Below are 12,355 nucleotides of genomic sequence, written 5' to 3'. Positions count from 1 at the left end.
ATTAGAAGATGGTTCTCCATTCTTTCCTTTTTTTCTATCGAGCCTGCCGGAAGAAGGCCGACGTGGAGACAGGTACTGTTCTCTTCGGTAGGAATGAAGGGGTTTGAGAGATAACTCTCTTCATCTTTCTCATAGTCTGTTATCCTTCGAGCCAAAAGAAAGAACACTGTATCTCTTTTGCGGTGCTACAACAAGAGGCCTCGAGAAAAGAACCCCGTCTGCCGCAAAGAGAAGCGTTCCCTTTAAAGGAGATCGTAGCCAGTCACCTTGCAAGCGGGACGACCGTCGTTCTTCTTCCAGCTACCCGCTTTCTCTAGCCATCTTATTCTCCTTTTCTCTTTTGTTTTGACTTGTAGAACCAGGAAAACAGCATCGACAGGATATAGCAAGATATCAGTGAGCCCTGAGGATGACACCATGAATTACACCGGCCTTATCATGCCTAACCAGCCAGCCATTGTGGAGCAGGAGACAGTAGTGGTAAGCACACACCCTTCCACATTTCCGCTTTCTTCGTTTTTCTCCGGAAAAATCTCAGAGAAAAGAGACCGAATACGAAGAGTGTCACACTCCAAGCCATATCGCGGAGAAGAATATGTAAAGATATCAGACGTATAAATGGAATGGAGAAGGGAGGACGACGGCTAATCAACCGTCGACGCAGTGGCCCCATAATGTGAAGGCATCATGGTGCTAGTCCATCATCCTAACTCCCGGGAGTCGTGAGTCATGGTTAAAGATAGATATGGCTTATGATGACGGGAAGAAGCCGCTTTCGTTTCTACGGAAAATGACAGGATTTGATAAAAAAAGGAAAAGAAGAAGGAAACAAATGGTGCACTGACTGTCATCTGGACTTAACTCGCATGGCCTTCCTTTTTGCACTAGCTTCGATGACCGTGCGAAGCCGACGACAACGAGTCGACGCGCGAACGGGTCGATTGAACGGTGTTTTCTGCTCAGGATTTTCTCTCTCATTCACCGTAATAAGTTTCATATCCTTCCTACAGTTTCAAAGTTTAAGAAAGATGAAAAAGCGGTGGATACCAAGGTGGAAGTCTCTCTGTCGTCGCCACTACTGTCGCTCCTCGGATTTGTTTAAGACTCTAGGGCTGGATCATCTCGATGTTGTTCCTTCGATCCATCAAACATCCCGAAACGATATCTCTCGATTCTCATGTAGACGCTTTTTCTCCTTGACGAACGAATCTCCTCTTCTTTAGTTCCACGAAGTTCAAGTTTTCCTTCGGAACCAAAGCAATTTTCTCCGGCTAGACAAGTCAAAATCCTTCGCTCTCGCCTTCTCTTCTCTTTCCCGGTGACGGATGATGGGTATCGCGCGGTCTATGATGGCGTTCTTCTGATCTAACTCCGGATTACTATCTTAGAGACTTTTGGCCTTTCTTCTTCTCTCTTCCTTCTCTCTTCACGAATAACTTCGGAGTTGGGCTAAGTTTTCTCTTCCTAGCGCCACGTCCCTTTCTCTTTTGCCGGTAGGTTTTGTCACCTCTTCTGATGAAGGCTGTCTGTCTATCCCTTGTCTCCAGCCGAGTTTTTCGGTCTCTCAACAACTTCTTCCCCAGCAGAAACTACGGTCTATGGAAAGCCCGACCCTGCGTGTCTTTCTAAAGAGGGAGTTTCCCTGCAGCCATCCGTAAGAAGAGCAAAGCAAACTCCTTTCTCTTGTCTATGGACCGCAGTGCGCCTTTGCACTAGGTTCACCTGCGTAAGAAATCGCTTAGGAGGGGAGAGGAATGACTATCAATCTGACCTAAAGAAAGTCTCTTGACAGGAGCCGTCTTCTGTTCATGTAGACATAGGAGAAGATCTGTGTCTTTTTCCTCTAGATGTACACGAACACTTCATATGGAGAATCCTCTTTTCTTGTTCTTTTTCCTTTTTTACTCTCCACCAAATCCCCGTCGGTTTCTGTCCCTCTACCGCACATGCGTCATCTATCTCCTATCGTCCTTCCTCTCACTGAGATAAGAAGCAGAGGAGTGGACTAGATCTTCTCTGTAGCTCTCATCCAAACCGAGAAGGAAGATCTCTCCTTTATAGGAGATAGAGATCGAAAGGTACAGATGAACGAGAAGACAGCTGATAGAGATGTATCAATCAGCAGTAGGCAATGTTCTATGAAGGTATCTAAGAGGTCAAGATCTCCAAAAGGTAGAGACGTCCTACTTTTTAAGAGTGGAGATCCACATCTTCATTCATTATACCTCTGTAGGCAGGTCACCCTGGCGTCTCGGCTTTCTTTCCTTCTCATGGCTTTCCACACTATATCAGGTATTTGTATGTTCTTGATCACTTCGTCTTCTCGTATAGATCCACTTGTGAAGAGCTCAGAAGATATCAATCATCTTCTTTCTTTTCTTCCGCAGCCACATCTCTCTCATCAATCTTCCGCTTCATCTCTTCGTTCGCTATCTCGGGAAGTGTATGGACGAAATTCATCTACCGAATCTCTAAAGGCCACATCTTCTTCTTCTTAAGGATCTGATCTGTATATCCACTCAAGGCTTCTCTCTCTTCTTTCTTTCTCCCTTTCTTTCTCTCTTTCTAGCTCTCTCGGAGATGTGCCTCCAAGCTTCTTCTCTTCTTCACTATTGCTATTTCTTCTCCATATTTCTTTATGTCTTCGAAAAGGTCTAGGAGAAAAGACAGAAGCTCGGTTCGCTGTGACTTGACTCAAGATGGATATCTTCAGGAGGGATGGAATAGAAGAAGGCGGGGGAGGAGGGGGGGGAGAAGATGAAGGACGAAAGAAGAAAGAACAACCTGGACAACCGTTATCTCCTCAGCATCGACGGGGGAGTGATACAGCTAGCTACACACAGACATCTTCTTATCATCAGCACCATCGATTTCCCTCTTCTCAAGGAGATGACTTCTGTGACATAGAAGGAGACGAAGATGATGTAAAGAATCAGAATTTCAGCTGGCGTGTTTATAGCGCTGTAAGTTGGTCTTTCTATGAAGTTGTTCTATCTCTGGAAGAGAAGACCGAGAAGAGAAGGTTCAGTGTCATCTTTCTTTCTTTTCTTTCTCCCTCGCTCTCTCTTTATGTGTATATACAAGTTGTTTGACAAGACAGAAAGAGAGAGGGGAGGATTATAAGATCGATGACGTTCTTATCTATCTCACGTTGTTGTCGGCGATCCACTTGCGAGAGATCATGTAGACATGAGAAACCTATCATATGACTGTCTTTTGAGGAGAAACATACAAGTACTTCGCACACATGCAGAGGGTAGATCAGTCTTTCGCTTTCTTTTCTTTCATTCAGTTGGACGTCTCATCACTTAAAATTCACCTTACTTTCTTCTTGTTCTTCTTGCTCATGTCCGTCTTCTTCTCGACATATCACAACGTAGTATCTCGAGTAACTCCTCCTTTCTGCTTCTGTACATCTATATAGATAACCTACCTAGCGAGGTTCTCTCCCGTGCATTTCATCTCTGGATAGGATATCTGCTCTTCCTTTGTTCTTCTTTATATCTAACGGTCGTTTCGTATGTGTTGTTTTGCTATATCGAATAGTGTTGTCTGTGCGAGTGACCACTTTCTTCTTCTCCTCCTCGAGTCTCCTCTTACCTCTCTCTACGAGACAACGGCATGCCCTTCATGTCAGCAGATATACATGTATGTCTACAACCTCTCTCTCTCTTTATGTATATTTATATATAAATACATATATCCAGGAAGTAAAGCTGTTGAATCAGTGACAAACGGACGGAAGCCTTCTGTCTTCTGTCTGTCTATGTGTCTATATTTGTAGTCTCTGTGTATCTATCTACCCATTTGTCTATCTCTAATCTCTCTCTCTTTCCCTAATCCTTTAGAGTTGAAGAGGATGAGAGGAGAGTAGAAGTAGAAGTTGTTTGAATAGCTTCTCTTTTCTTTGTTTCTTTCTTGTCTGTTTATTCTTTTCTACTTCGCAGTTTCGTACTGTCGAGCACCATCTTCTCGCTACCTTACGACTTCTTAACTCTACGTACAAGGTATGCCAATCTATCTATCTATCTACCTGTCTATCTGTCTTTCTATGTATCTATTCCTCATAACTAGATAGATTCTCTGTTCTGTACACACTCTGATCTAGAGGGATGTAGCTCTATATGTATGTATAGGAAGACACAGAGAGGAAAGAGTAACTCTTTTGATGTTTTCTCTTCATCTATTTTCATCATGAGAGGGGCGAGGCTACCTTCTCCCGTGGGTACAGTCTTCTTCCTCTTCTTTGTCTTTCGAAGCTTCCATCCTCAATCGGTATTTATCCTTGAACAACCTAGAGCTAGAGGAATGCAATGGTCTATCATTCGTGTCTAGCTCCCAGCTGACAGAGTGTAGTATGGAAGAATGTGTAAAGATTCACTAGCGAGGAGCCTATCCTTTGCTTATGTAGTATCCTGTTGAGATGTGGAGACAGAGAGACTCGGTCATTTCTCCCTTCTTTCCTTCAAGGAAGCAATGCAAACTTTTCTGTCTGAAACCGACCGGACAGTAGAGTGCATGCTAACGGTGTGCAGATGTGTCGAAGATCACGAGAGAAGAGAGAGGAAGAGGAAGAGGAGACGTTACCGTTCTTGTTCCTCTAGTTCATGTGAACTCCTCATTGATGGTATACATAAAAAGAAGAAAAAGAAGAACCAACACATTCATATTAGACTGCCGGTGGGGGAGTTCTATCGATCACAGGAGAAAGAGGGGCCGGGGTGTGTCTTTTCAGCCTGTTGGAGACAAGGAAAGAAGAAGAAGAAGTCGATGGATATGGAGAAAGAGAACAAAAAGAAGAAGAAAAGCATAAAAAGAGGAAGACTGAGAAAGAACAGAAGAAGGGGAGATGACCTTTGACGGTTTGCATTTTAGGACTACGACGAGGGGCGGGAGTGCAAGTCGCCTGAAGATATCCTTGGTATTGTTTCTCAGAGGAGGGCGGCTTGAGAGCAAGTGTAGATCACGGAGGAGACAAGAGGAGAGAGAGAGAGACGAGACAAGGACAGAGCGCTAACCGATAACACATAGAGAGATACAGAGAGATGTCTGTATCTAGGGACTTTCTGCGGCACATGAGGCAGAAGGTGATGACGATCTCTATAAGGTGATTTTTCCTTCTTTCTCGTATGTCTATATATCTTTGTAGGAGGGTGGGTTCAGATGCTCGACTGCATGCAGTTGTTTTGGGTGTGTCTCCTCTGTTTCCTGTAGAGGACGATGGAATCTTCGGGGAAGAAACTAGACGGCTTGCGAAACGACAACACAGAGGAGAAGGAGTGTGCAAAGAAGAAGAAGAAAGGTGGGCGAGATTCTCGCCATAGAGGCCCTTCGATTTCTGAAGACTCAGTTGCAGAGAGATCGAAGAAGAATCTCACGGATGAAGGGCTAGAGATGGACGAAGGTGTCAAGACGGTAGAAGAAGAGAAGAACGAAGGAAGCGAACAAGAGAGAATAGAAAGGCATGCGAATCCTCTGACGAACACAGCGACAGTCAACGGAGAAGTAGGGATAGATAGACATCTCGATGAAGAGAAAGAAGAGAAGAGAGGGGCTGCTAAGATCAAAGATGACGAGGACGAGGAGGAGGAGAATAAGAAGAAGATGTCGTCTATCGCTCTAGAGGTGTTAATGGCAATGTCTTCTGTTATGAGAGGAATCAACGTGATCACGTCCTTCCAGCAAGTCATGTACACGGTAAGAAATGATGATCTTGCCTGTTGTTCTTCTGTCGTAGGTTTCTTCGTCTCTGAAAAGGGGGGAGAGGAAGAGATACACTAGGAATCTTCATTCTGTTGTTCTGTGTGAGGTTCAAACTTAGATGGAGTATAGGGACATATGTACCTATACATCTGTATCTCTATATGTACAGATGTATCTTATGTACGTCCACGTACGTGCGTTTGTACCTATATGGATCCAGATAGATAGAGGGATGTGGATATACGCATGTGAAGACTTAGTTCAAGTGCTTTGGGGTCTGTAGATATGTATCGCCCGCGCATCCGTGAGACTATGTATGTGTGCATATGTGTATACATATATGTACGTCTTTTTTATGTATCTTCTCTTTTCCTTTGCACGTGTAGATGAGACGTGTGTGTATGTATGTATACATACATACACATCCCAAGCATAAGATGCTGAGTTTTCTGTCCCTACTGTCAAATAAGCTTGAAGGAAGTTATGGGTGGGGATGGGAGATATCCGTAGGAGATGATCTGACTGGCAAGGAGATCTAAGAAAACAACCATGTAAGAGAAGTGAGGGGTCTATTCTTCTTCTTCTTCTCTTCATCCTTGGAGCTGGAGTTTCGTGGCACCACGTGTGCAGAGTCCATGCTGCAGCCCCACGCTGTCGAGGGGGGAGGGCAGAGAAGCCTCGAAGGGAGGGAGAGGCCGGTGTATTCATTCATTCCTTCATTCATGGGTCTATCGATTCTGTGTTCATGTTACAAAAGTGTCAGGGAGAATGTTCCGTCTTTTAACGGGTGTACATACACCTATACACATATGCATGCACATCGACGTACAAGCCACATCTTCTCATGCGTGCGCTGCGGGTGTTTTTCTGCTTCTTCTTTCATGCGAACTTAGAGATTTGCTAGTTGGCAGCGTGAACGTTTGGCAGATGATATCTATCTCTCCTTTGATGGGACCCTCACGACTATCTACGAAGATGATGAAAATGAATCAGTTGCAGGCGCTGGAAGTGAAGGAGGAGACGAGACGGCGGGACCAGGAGCTCAACAACAACAACAACAGCAGGCTTCAAACAGTCACCGACACAGTCTCCCACCAGACGGTCAGTCTTCTGCCTTCCGCATTCAGATACACATGTGTACACGCATGCTCATCTATCTATCGGTCTTTATATGTCTAGCTATCTTCATTTGTCTATCGTTATCTGTGTCTCTGTGTATGTATTTCTCTGTAATGTATGTGTCTGTATATCTTCTCTGCTCTCGAGGGTCGTGTATCGTTTTCGGCATCATGCTGTTTGTCTGTGCCTTGTGTATAGATAGAGATGTTGACTATATAGCTTAGGCAAGTGTCTGTATCAGTCTTCAGGATCTCGTGTGAGATAAGAATTGTACGTCTGTATTCGTGTATGTATCTTCTTCTTCTTCGTTTTCATTCGCCATCTGTACACACTGAACGAGAGTGAGAATCTATCTGCCAGTTCAAACGCTCTTCCATCCTCATATATAGACAGATACCTCCTCTCGACCGTATGTGCTTGTCCATAACCGTCATCGTGGTTAGAGATAGATAGATAGATAGATATGCACGAAGTTCTCCTCTCTTCTTTCTTTCTTTGTATACAAGAAGAGAAGTTTTTTGCGTGCATCGTAGGCGGTCTCGACCCCCGCCTACCTGTGCTAGCTGAACCTGACGATAGGCCTCCTGTTTGGAGCGGAAAGTAAGGACATCTCTCTGAGGTGGATGAAGTGTAACTTTTCTTTTTCTTCTTCTTCTTCTGTGCTTTATGTCTCATACAGGTCTCTTGTTATCACCGTGTGGAAGATTTGACTGGTCTTCTGTAGCTCCTCATATCTTGAATGAGCGGCGGGTTAGGCTCTGCGATTTCCTGAGCTTACAAGCGCAAACCTCAGGGCTACTAGAAGAGCTCCGCTCTCAGAGGTAAGACGATATAAAGAACAATCGCCAATGCTAAAAAAGGACAGACGAGAATTGCAAAAAGTGTGGAGAGACATCTATGGGGATTTCAGAGGAAGTCTGTTGCACCGTGGAGGTGAGCGGACTCATGATGTGGAAAGGGAAGTACCGGATCTAGATACGCCGAGGGCAGATACTACATATATACATTCACACGCACCTATTCATACATACATGCATGTCCATAGTTATTCATATATGAAAATGAATGTGCCTATGGAAGTATGCCAAGGAGTAGGGCGGGGATGATATATGTATATAGACGTGAGAGGAAGGCTCGTCGAGAATTATGTAGATGCGATGAACCGAAGATATTCAAGAGAGTGACTACGTGATTCTCGTAGACCCTTTAGAAGGCATTGCGAAATGTTACATGTTTGGAGGGGAATCCTTATAAGAAGAAGCAGAAGAAGGAGAAAGTGCTCGAAGAAGCTTTGTTGCAGTCTGCTGGAAGCGAATGACAAACGAAAGCTCTCTATATCCATGATAGATAGATAGATAGATTAAAGATAGATTAAAGATAGATTAAAGATAGATAGATAGATTAAAGATAGATAGATTAAAGATAGATAGATAGATAGATTTTCTGTATGGTTCCGAAATGATAGTAGTAGATGTTTTCTTGTTGAATCCTGTTTCTGGGGCTATACCTTTGCTCGCCAGTCTCAGTTAGAGTCAGTAGGGACTTCGCAGTTCCCGAAGAGATTTGTACATAGGTAGTCTCATGTATAAGGCGTAGCTCAGAAGAAGAACAAGACTGGTAGATAGACGTGATCCTACGGCTCCTATTCCTTTTCTCATTGAGTGGAGTTGAGTGCATTTTGAAGCGTTTTCTTTACCTGACACGTCTTCATTGCTTCTCTCTGCCTCAACAGAACTTTGGATAGAACGGGAGTTTTCTTAGATGTTAACCGCTGTCCCAAGTTAGACACATATTCAGCTTGAAGGGTGTCTTGTCTCCTCAGCTACATAGCTAGCTAGCTAGCGACGACTCACCATTCATCCTGTCTATCCCCCTTCCCTGTAGTCATTCAAATGGCAGAGAAGACAAGAATTCACGAGGGAAAGGAGATCTTCGCTACAGTGATCATGTCCACCACGACTAGTCCTTTTGCCTTTGCTTTCGAGATTTAGGGTTCTTTTGATCTCCTTGTGTGCGGTTGTTCTTCCCTTTAGGAAACTTCAGCAGGGTCTCCAGCGTCGGGTGGATACTCTGACAGCTGTATTGAAGGAGCAGGGGGGCTCCAAATCTGTTGTTTCTCATTTGGGCTCTCTTGGCGAAGGAGAGATTTCATCTCGCCAGAGAGGGGATGAGAAGACAGCTCGTGAGAGAAAAGAGGAGAAAGAACGTGAGGAAGCAGGAGGAGAAGGAGAGCTTCGTCTTTCCGAGTCTGTTTTGTCCGTATCTAGACTCTTGCAGGAACAACAGGATCAGCTCAAGAAAGATCTTGGGTATTTACCTCCTTCATCTTCATTGAGCGAAGGGACGAGTGCGGTAGGAGCAAGGGGAGATTTAGACGAAGAGACTTCTCCAGGCGATGGTTTATCTCGCGTACCATCGCATACCAAGAAAGGTAAAAAGATCGAATCTTGTGGAAGCCCTGTATCTCTTTCCACGCAAGATGAGGCACATAACGATACTAGTGGTGATCGATTCAGTAGAGGTGAGGGCGGAACTGAAGGTTCTTATCATCTTGCGTCAGGGGTGAACAGTTGTCATAAAGAAGATTCTTCTCGCATCGAACCTTCCAAGCCGTCTTTTCCCCGGCAGATTCTTCTATCTAAAGTTGAAACGCCTATTTCTCTTGTACGTGTAGAAGATGAGAAGACGTCATATCGCTCAGGAGAGCTATCAGCATCTCCCCCATCTTTAGCTCTATTATCTTCGAAGAAGAAGCCGGGAGAAGAAGAGAAGACAGACGAGCAGATGGGAGGGAGATCCGAGTTCAAGAGTCAGGGTTCTCCTCTTGGGCAGAGAGATAGCTCCAACTCTCTGCTTTTGATCGAGAGGAAGGGGGATGAGTGTGACAAGTCTCCTCATGGAGAGACAGGTGTTAGCGCTTCTAGAGAAGGAGACAAGAAGGGCAGTAGTAACGTTCTTTCTTCCTCCTCCTCACTCCATCAAGGTAGACCGATGAGAGGAGAGAGAAAAGATGATGGTCTTTCCTTCTCTCCCTCAAGTGTAGTTTTATCAGAGACATCTGCGGCTATTTCGGACCTTAAGAAGGAGAACGACGTGGTTGCAGAGAGGCATGAAATCGAGGGGAGAATTGACGAAAGGGCCGAAGACGGTAGCAAGGTCTTCTCGTCTCGTGTCTTGTCAAGATCAGAGGAAGGCGTGAAGAAGGAAGAAGGCTCTTCGTTGCAACGAACTTCTTCTGATCATACTCATCTTCATACACAAACTTCGGAGAAGAGAAGCACAAGCTTCGAAGTAAGGTCTCATTCCGCCCTGGAAAGAAAAGAAGAAGAATCGGAGAGGAAAGAAGACGAAGAAGAAAGAGAGACTCAACGTCTGAGTTGTCATCACAGAGATATCTGTTTGAGAGAAGAGGAAGAGAAGACGAGAGGAAGCATCAGACGTTGTTTCTCTTTCGAGAAAGATGGGAGTCTCCAAGAAGAGGGTCATGACGATGAAGAAGGTTCCAGAGAAGAAGGACAGAAGCCCCATCATGATCTTCTTCTTCATACAGATGGCTTGGAGCAATTACAGAGACATCAACAAGAACAGCTGGAACAACTGAAACAGGGTGAGAAGCAGCGTCAACGCCTGCAAGAAGAACAAGCTGACTGGCTAAGAGAACAGAAAGAAACTCTACAGGAACTCGAACTTCAGTTGAAGCAGAAGCCTTCGCGGCGGCGAGGGGAAAGAAGAAGTGCATCGAGCCACTACCGACAACCAGGCGAAAGATCTTCTCATTCCTCATCTCGAAGTGGTTCTCGTAAGAGAGCTGGAAGTGCGGCAGCGTCGTCATCTTCTTCCTCCTCTTCATCTTCTTCTTCGGCTGGGAGTAGCAGTGCTTTACTTCTCATGATTCCTGGGGGGGGTCGCGTGGAAAACCCTTCAACAAGGTCTCATCGCACGACTCCTCTTCCTCACTACTCAGATTCATCTTCTTCGTCAAGTTCTTACACTACGAAAGAGATGCTGACTCAGAATAGCAGTGCGGTTCACCAGAGAAGGGTGTCTTTCTCTCAAAGCTCCCATCGTCATAAAGATGGCATCGGCGGGGGAGGAGGTTCGTTTCTTTCAGTGAGAAGTTTACAAGGAGGGGCGGGGGGGGGTCTTCATCATAACCACCCCCATACTCAGCCTCCTCGCACGAATGGTAGCAGCTCAGGTAGTCATTTCTATCTCCTAAGGAGTCCAAGAGAGCTTTTAATGAAAGCAGCGAATGAATTAGAAAGGCTTCAGGAAGTGCAAGCCACAGAGGTGTTAGCTTCGCCTTCATCCGGGTCTACTCAAGGAGTAAAATCAAGTCATGCTGCATCTCTTCAAGGCTCCCAGCCTAACCTTTCTTCTTCTGTTGAGAATGAGAAGCCGAGCGCTTCGAGAGAGATGAAGGCTGCTGATCCATCGCCGAGAAAGGAAGATGATATGGGTCAGGGTTCTGTATGTGAAGAAGATAAGAAAGGGGAAGAGAAGAAGGAAAAGAAGAAGAAGGGAGAAGAAGACTCTTCACTAGAGCCAAAGAACCACATGTCGGAAGAGGAAAAGGAGCACATGGGGGCCTCGTCGATATATGAGAAACAAGAAGAAAAAGATAGCCGTCGTGGGGGCGGTAAGCTCGATATGAAGGATGAGGAGGACAGGAGGAGTGTGAATCTGGGAGCAGAAGAAGTTCTTGAAAAGCAACCTCAAGATGAAGATTTTGATCTTGTGAAATGCGGGAAAGAGGATGACGAATCCTCAGGTGGTATGGGAGGAGGAGAAGATGTACGAGAAGTTTCGACATCATCCATGGATAAAGAGACCTACGCAGAGTTAGTGAGATCTGTCTCTCAGATTGCTATTCAACGTCCATCAACAATCTCCTTCCACTATCAACGTTTGCCGATATGTACACGAGCTGCTAAGAAGAGCTCCATGGGGGTTATGGGCTCTGAGAAAGGTGGGGCACCTCCCGCTGCTTCAGAAGACTTCGAACCGAGGGGTGAAACACCTCTCTCTCTTCAATCAGCTGCTGTCCCTGTCGGTTCGAAAACGTCGCAAGATTCTGACCTGCTTTCTTCTCCGACCCCACCTAGTAAAGGAGAGAATATAACCTTACGAACAGATTCAGAAAAGGAGAGAGTTGTTTCGGCTTCTATGGGAGAGAACGAAGGGCCGACAGGCGTTTCACTGGGAGGTCTCCATCATCATGCTGACCAGGGGGGGGAGCATGAGACAGGTGGTTTATCCTCGAAGAGTATCCCAGGGAGGAAAGCATCTGCCCAAGGAGGAGACGCTAGAGGTACATCACCCTCAGCTGGGCTTCTTGTACGATCTCCAAGTAGTAGCGGTAGTTCCAAGACAGGAAGTCGCATTACAGGTGAACTCGTTTCTCAGCAAGGCATAGTGAAGCGTGGGGCTTCTCTAGGGTCTTCATTGCGCTCTAAGACAGCCACTATGAAGTCGTCGTCTGAAGCATGTTGTCAAAGAAGGTTTTCTGTTGAAGGAAAGAAGAAAGATAAGA

General features: G+C 45.4%; 1 protein-coding gene across 1 annotated transcript in view; it reads left to right on the top strand.

The window, feature by feature from the left end:
• The first annotated feature begins 735 nt into the window (after positions 1-735).
• Positions 736-12,355, top strand: part of CSUI_000143 (uncharacterized protein) — a 13,308-nt gene continuing 1,688 nt past the window's right edge. The window contains exons 1-6 of the mRNA XM_068060377.1: positions 736-2,963; positions 3,948-4,007; positions 5,215-5,697; positions 6,597-6,804; positions 7,502-7,643; positions 8,856-12,355. The exon at positions 8,856-12,355 is cut by the window's right edge and continues 1,688 nt beyond it. Coding sequence (XP_067927646.1) covers positions 2,700-2,963; positions 3,948-4,007; positions 5,215-5,697; positions 6,597-6,804; positions 7,502-7,643; positions 8,856-12,355 — 4,657 coding nt within the window. The 5' untranslated portion in view covers positions 736-2,699. The remainder of the gene's footprint in view (positions 2,964-3,947; positions 4,008-5,214; positions 5,698-6,596; positions 6,805-7,501; positions 7,644-8,855) is intronic.

The sequence above is a fragment of the Cystoisospora suis genome, assembly GCF_002600585.1.
Source record: "Cystoisospora suis strain Wien I chromosome Unknown contig_71, whole genome shotgun sequence".
In the NCBI taxonomy this organism is placed as follows: domain Eukaryota; phylum Apicomplexa; class Conoidasida; order Eucoccidiorida; family Sarcocystidae; genus Cystoisospora; species Cystoisospora suis.
The sequence above is the reverse complement of the archived record's forward strand: the minus strand, read 5'-3'. Positions and strand labels throughout refer to the sequence as shown.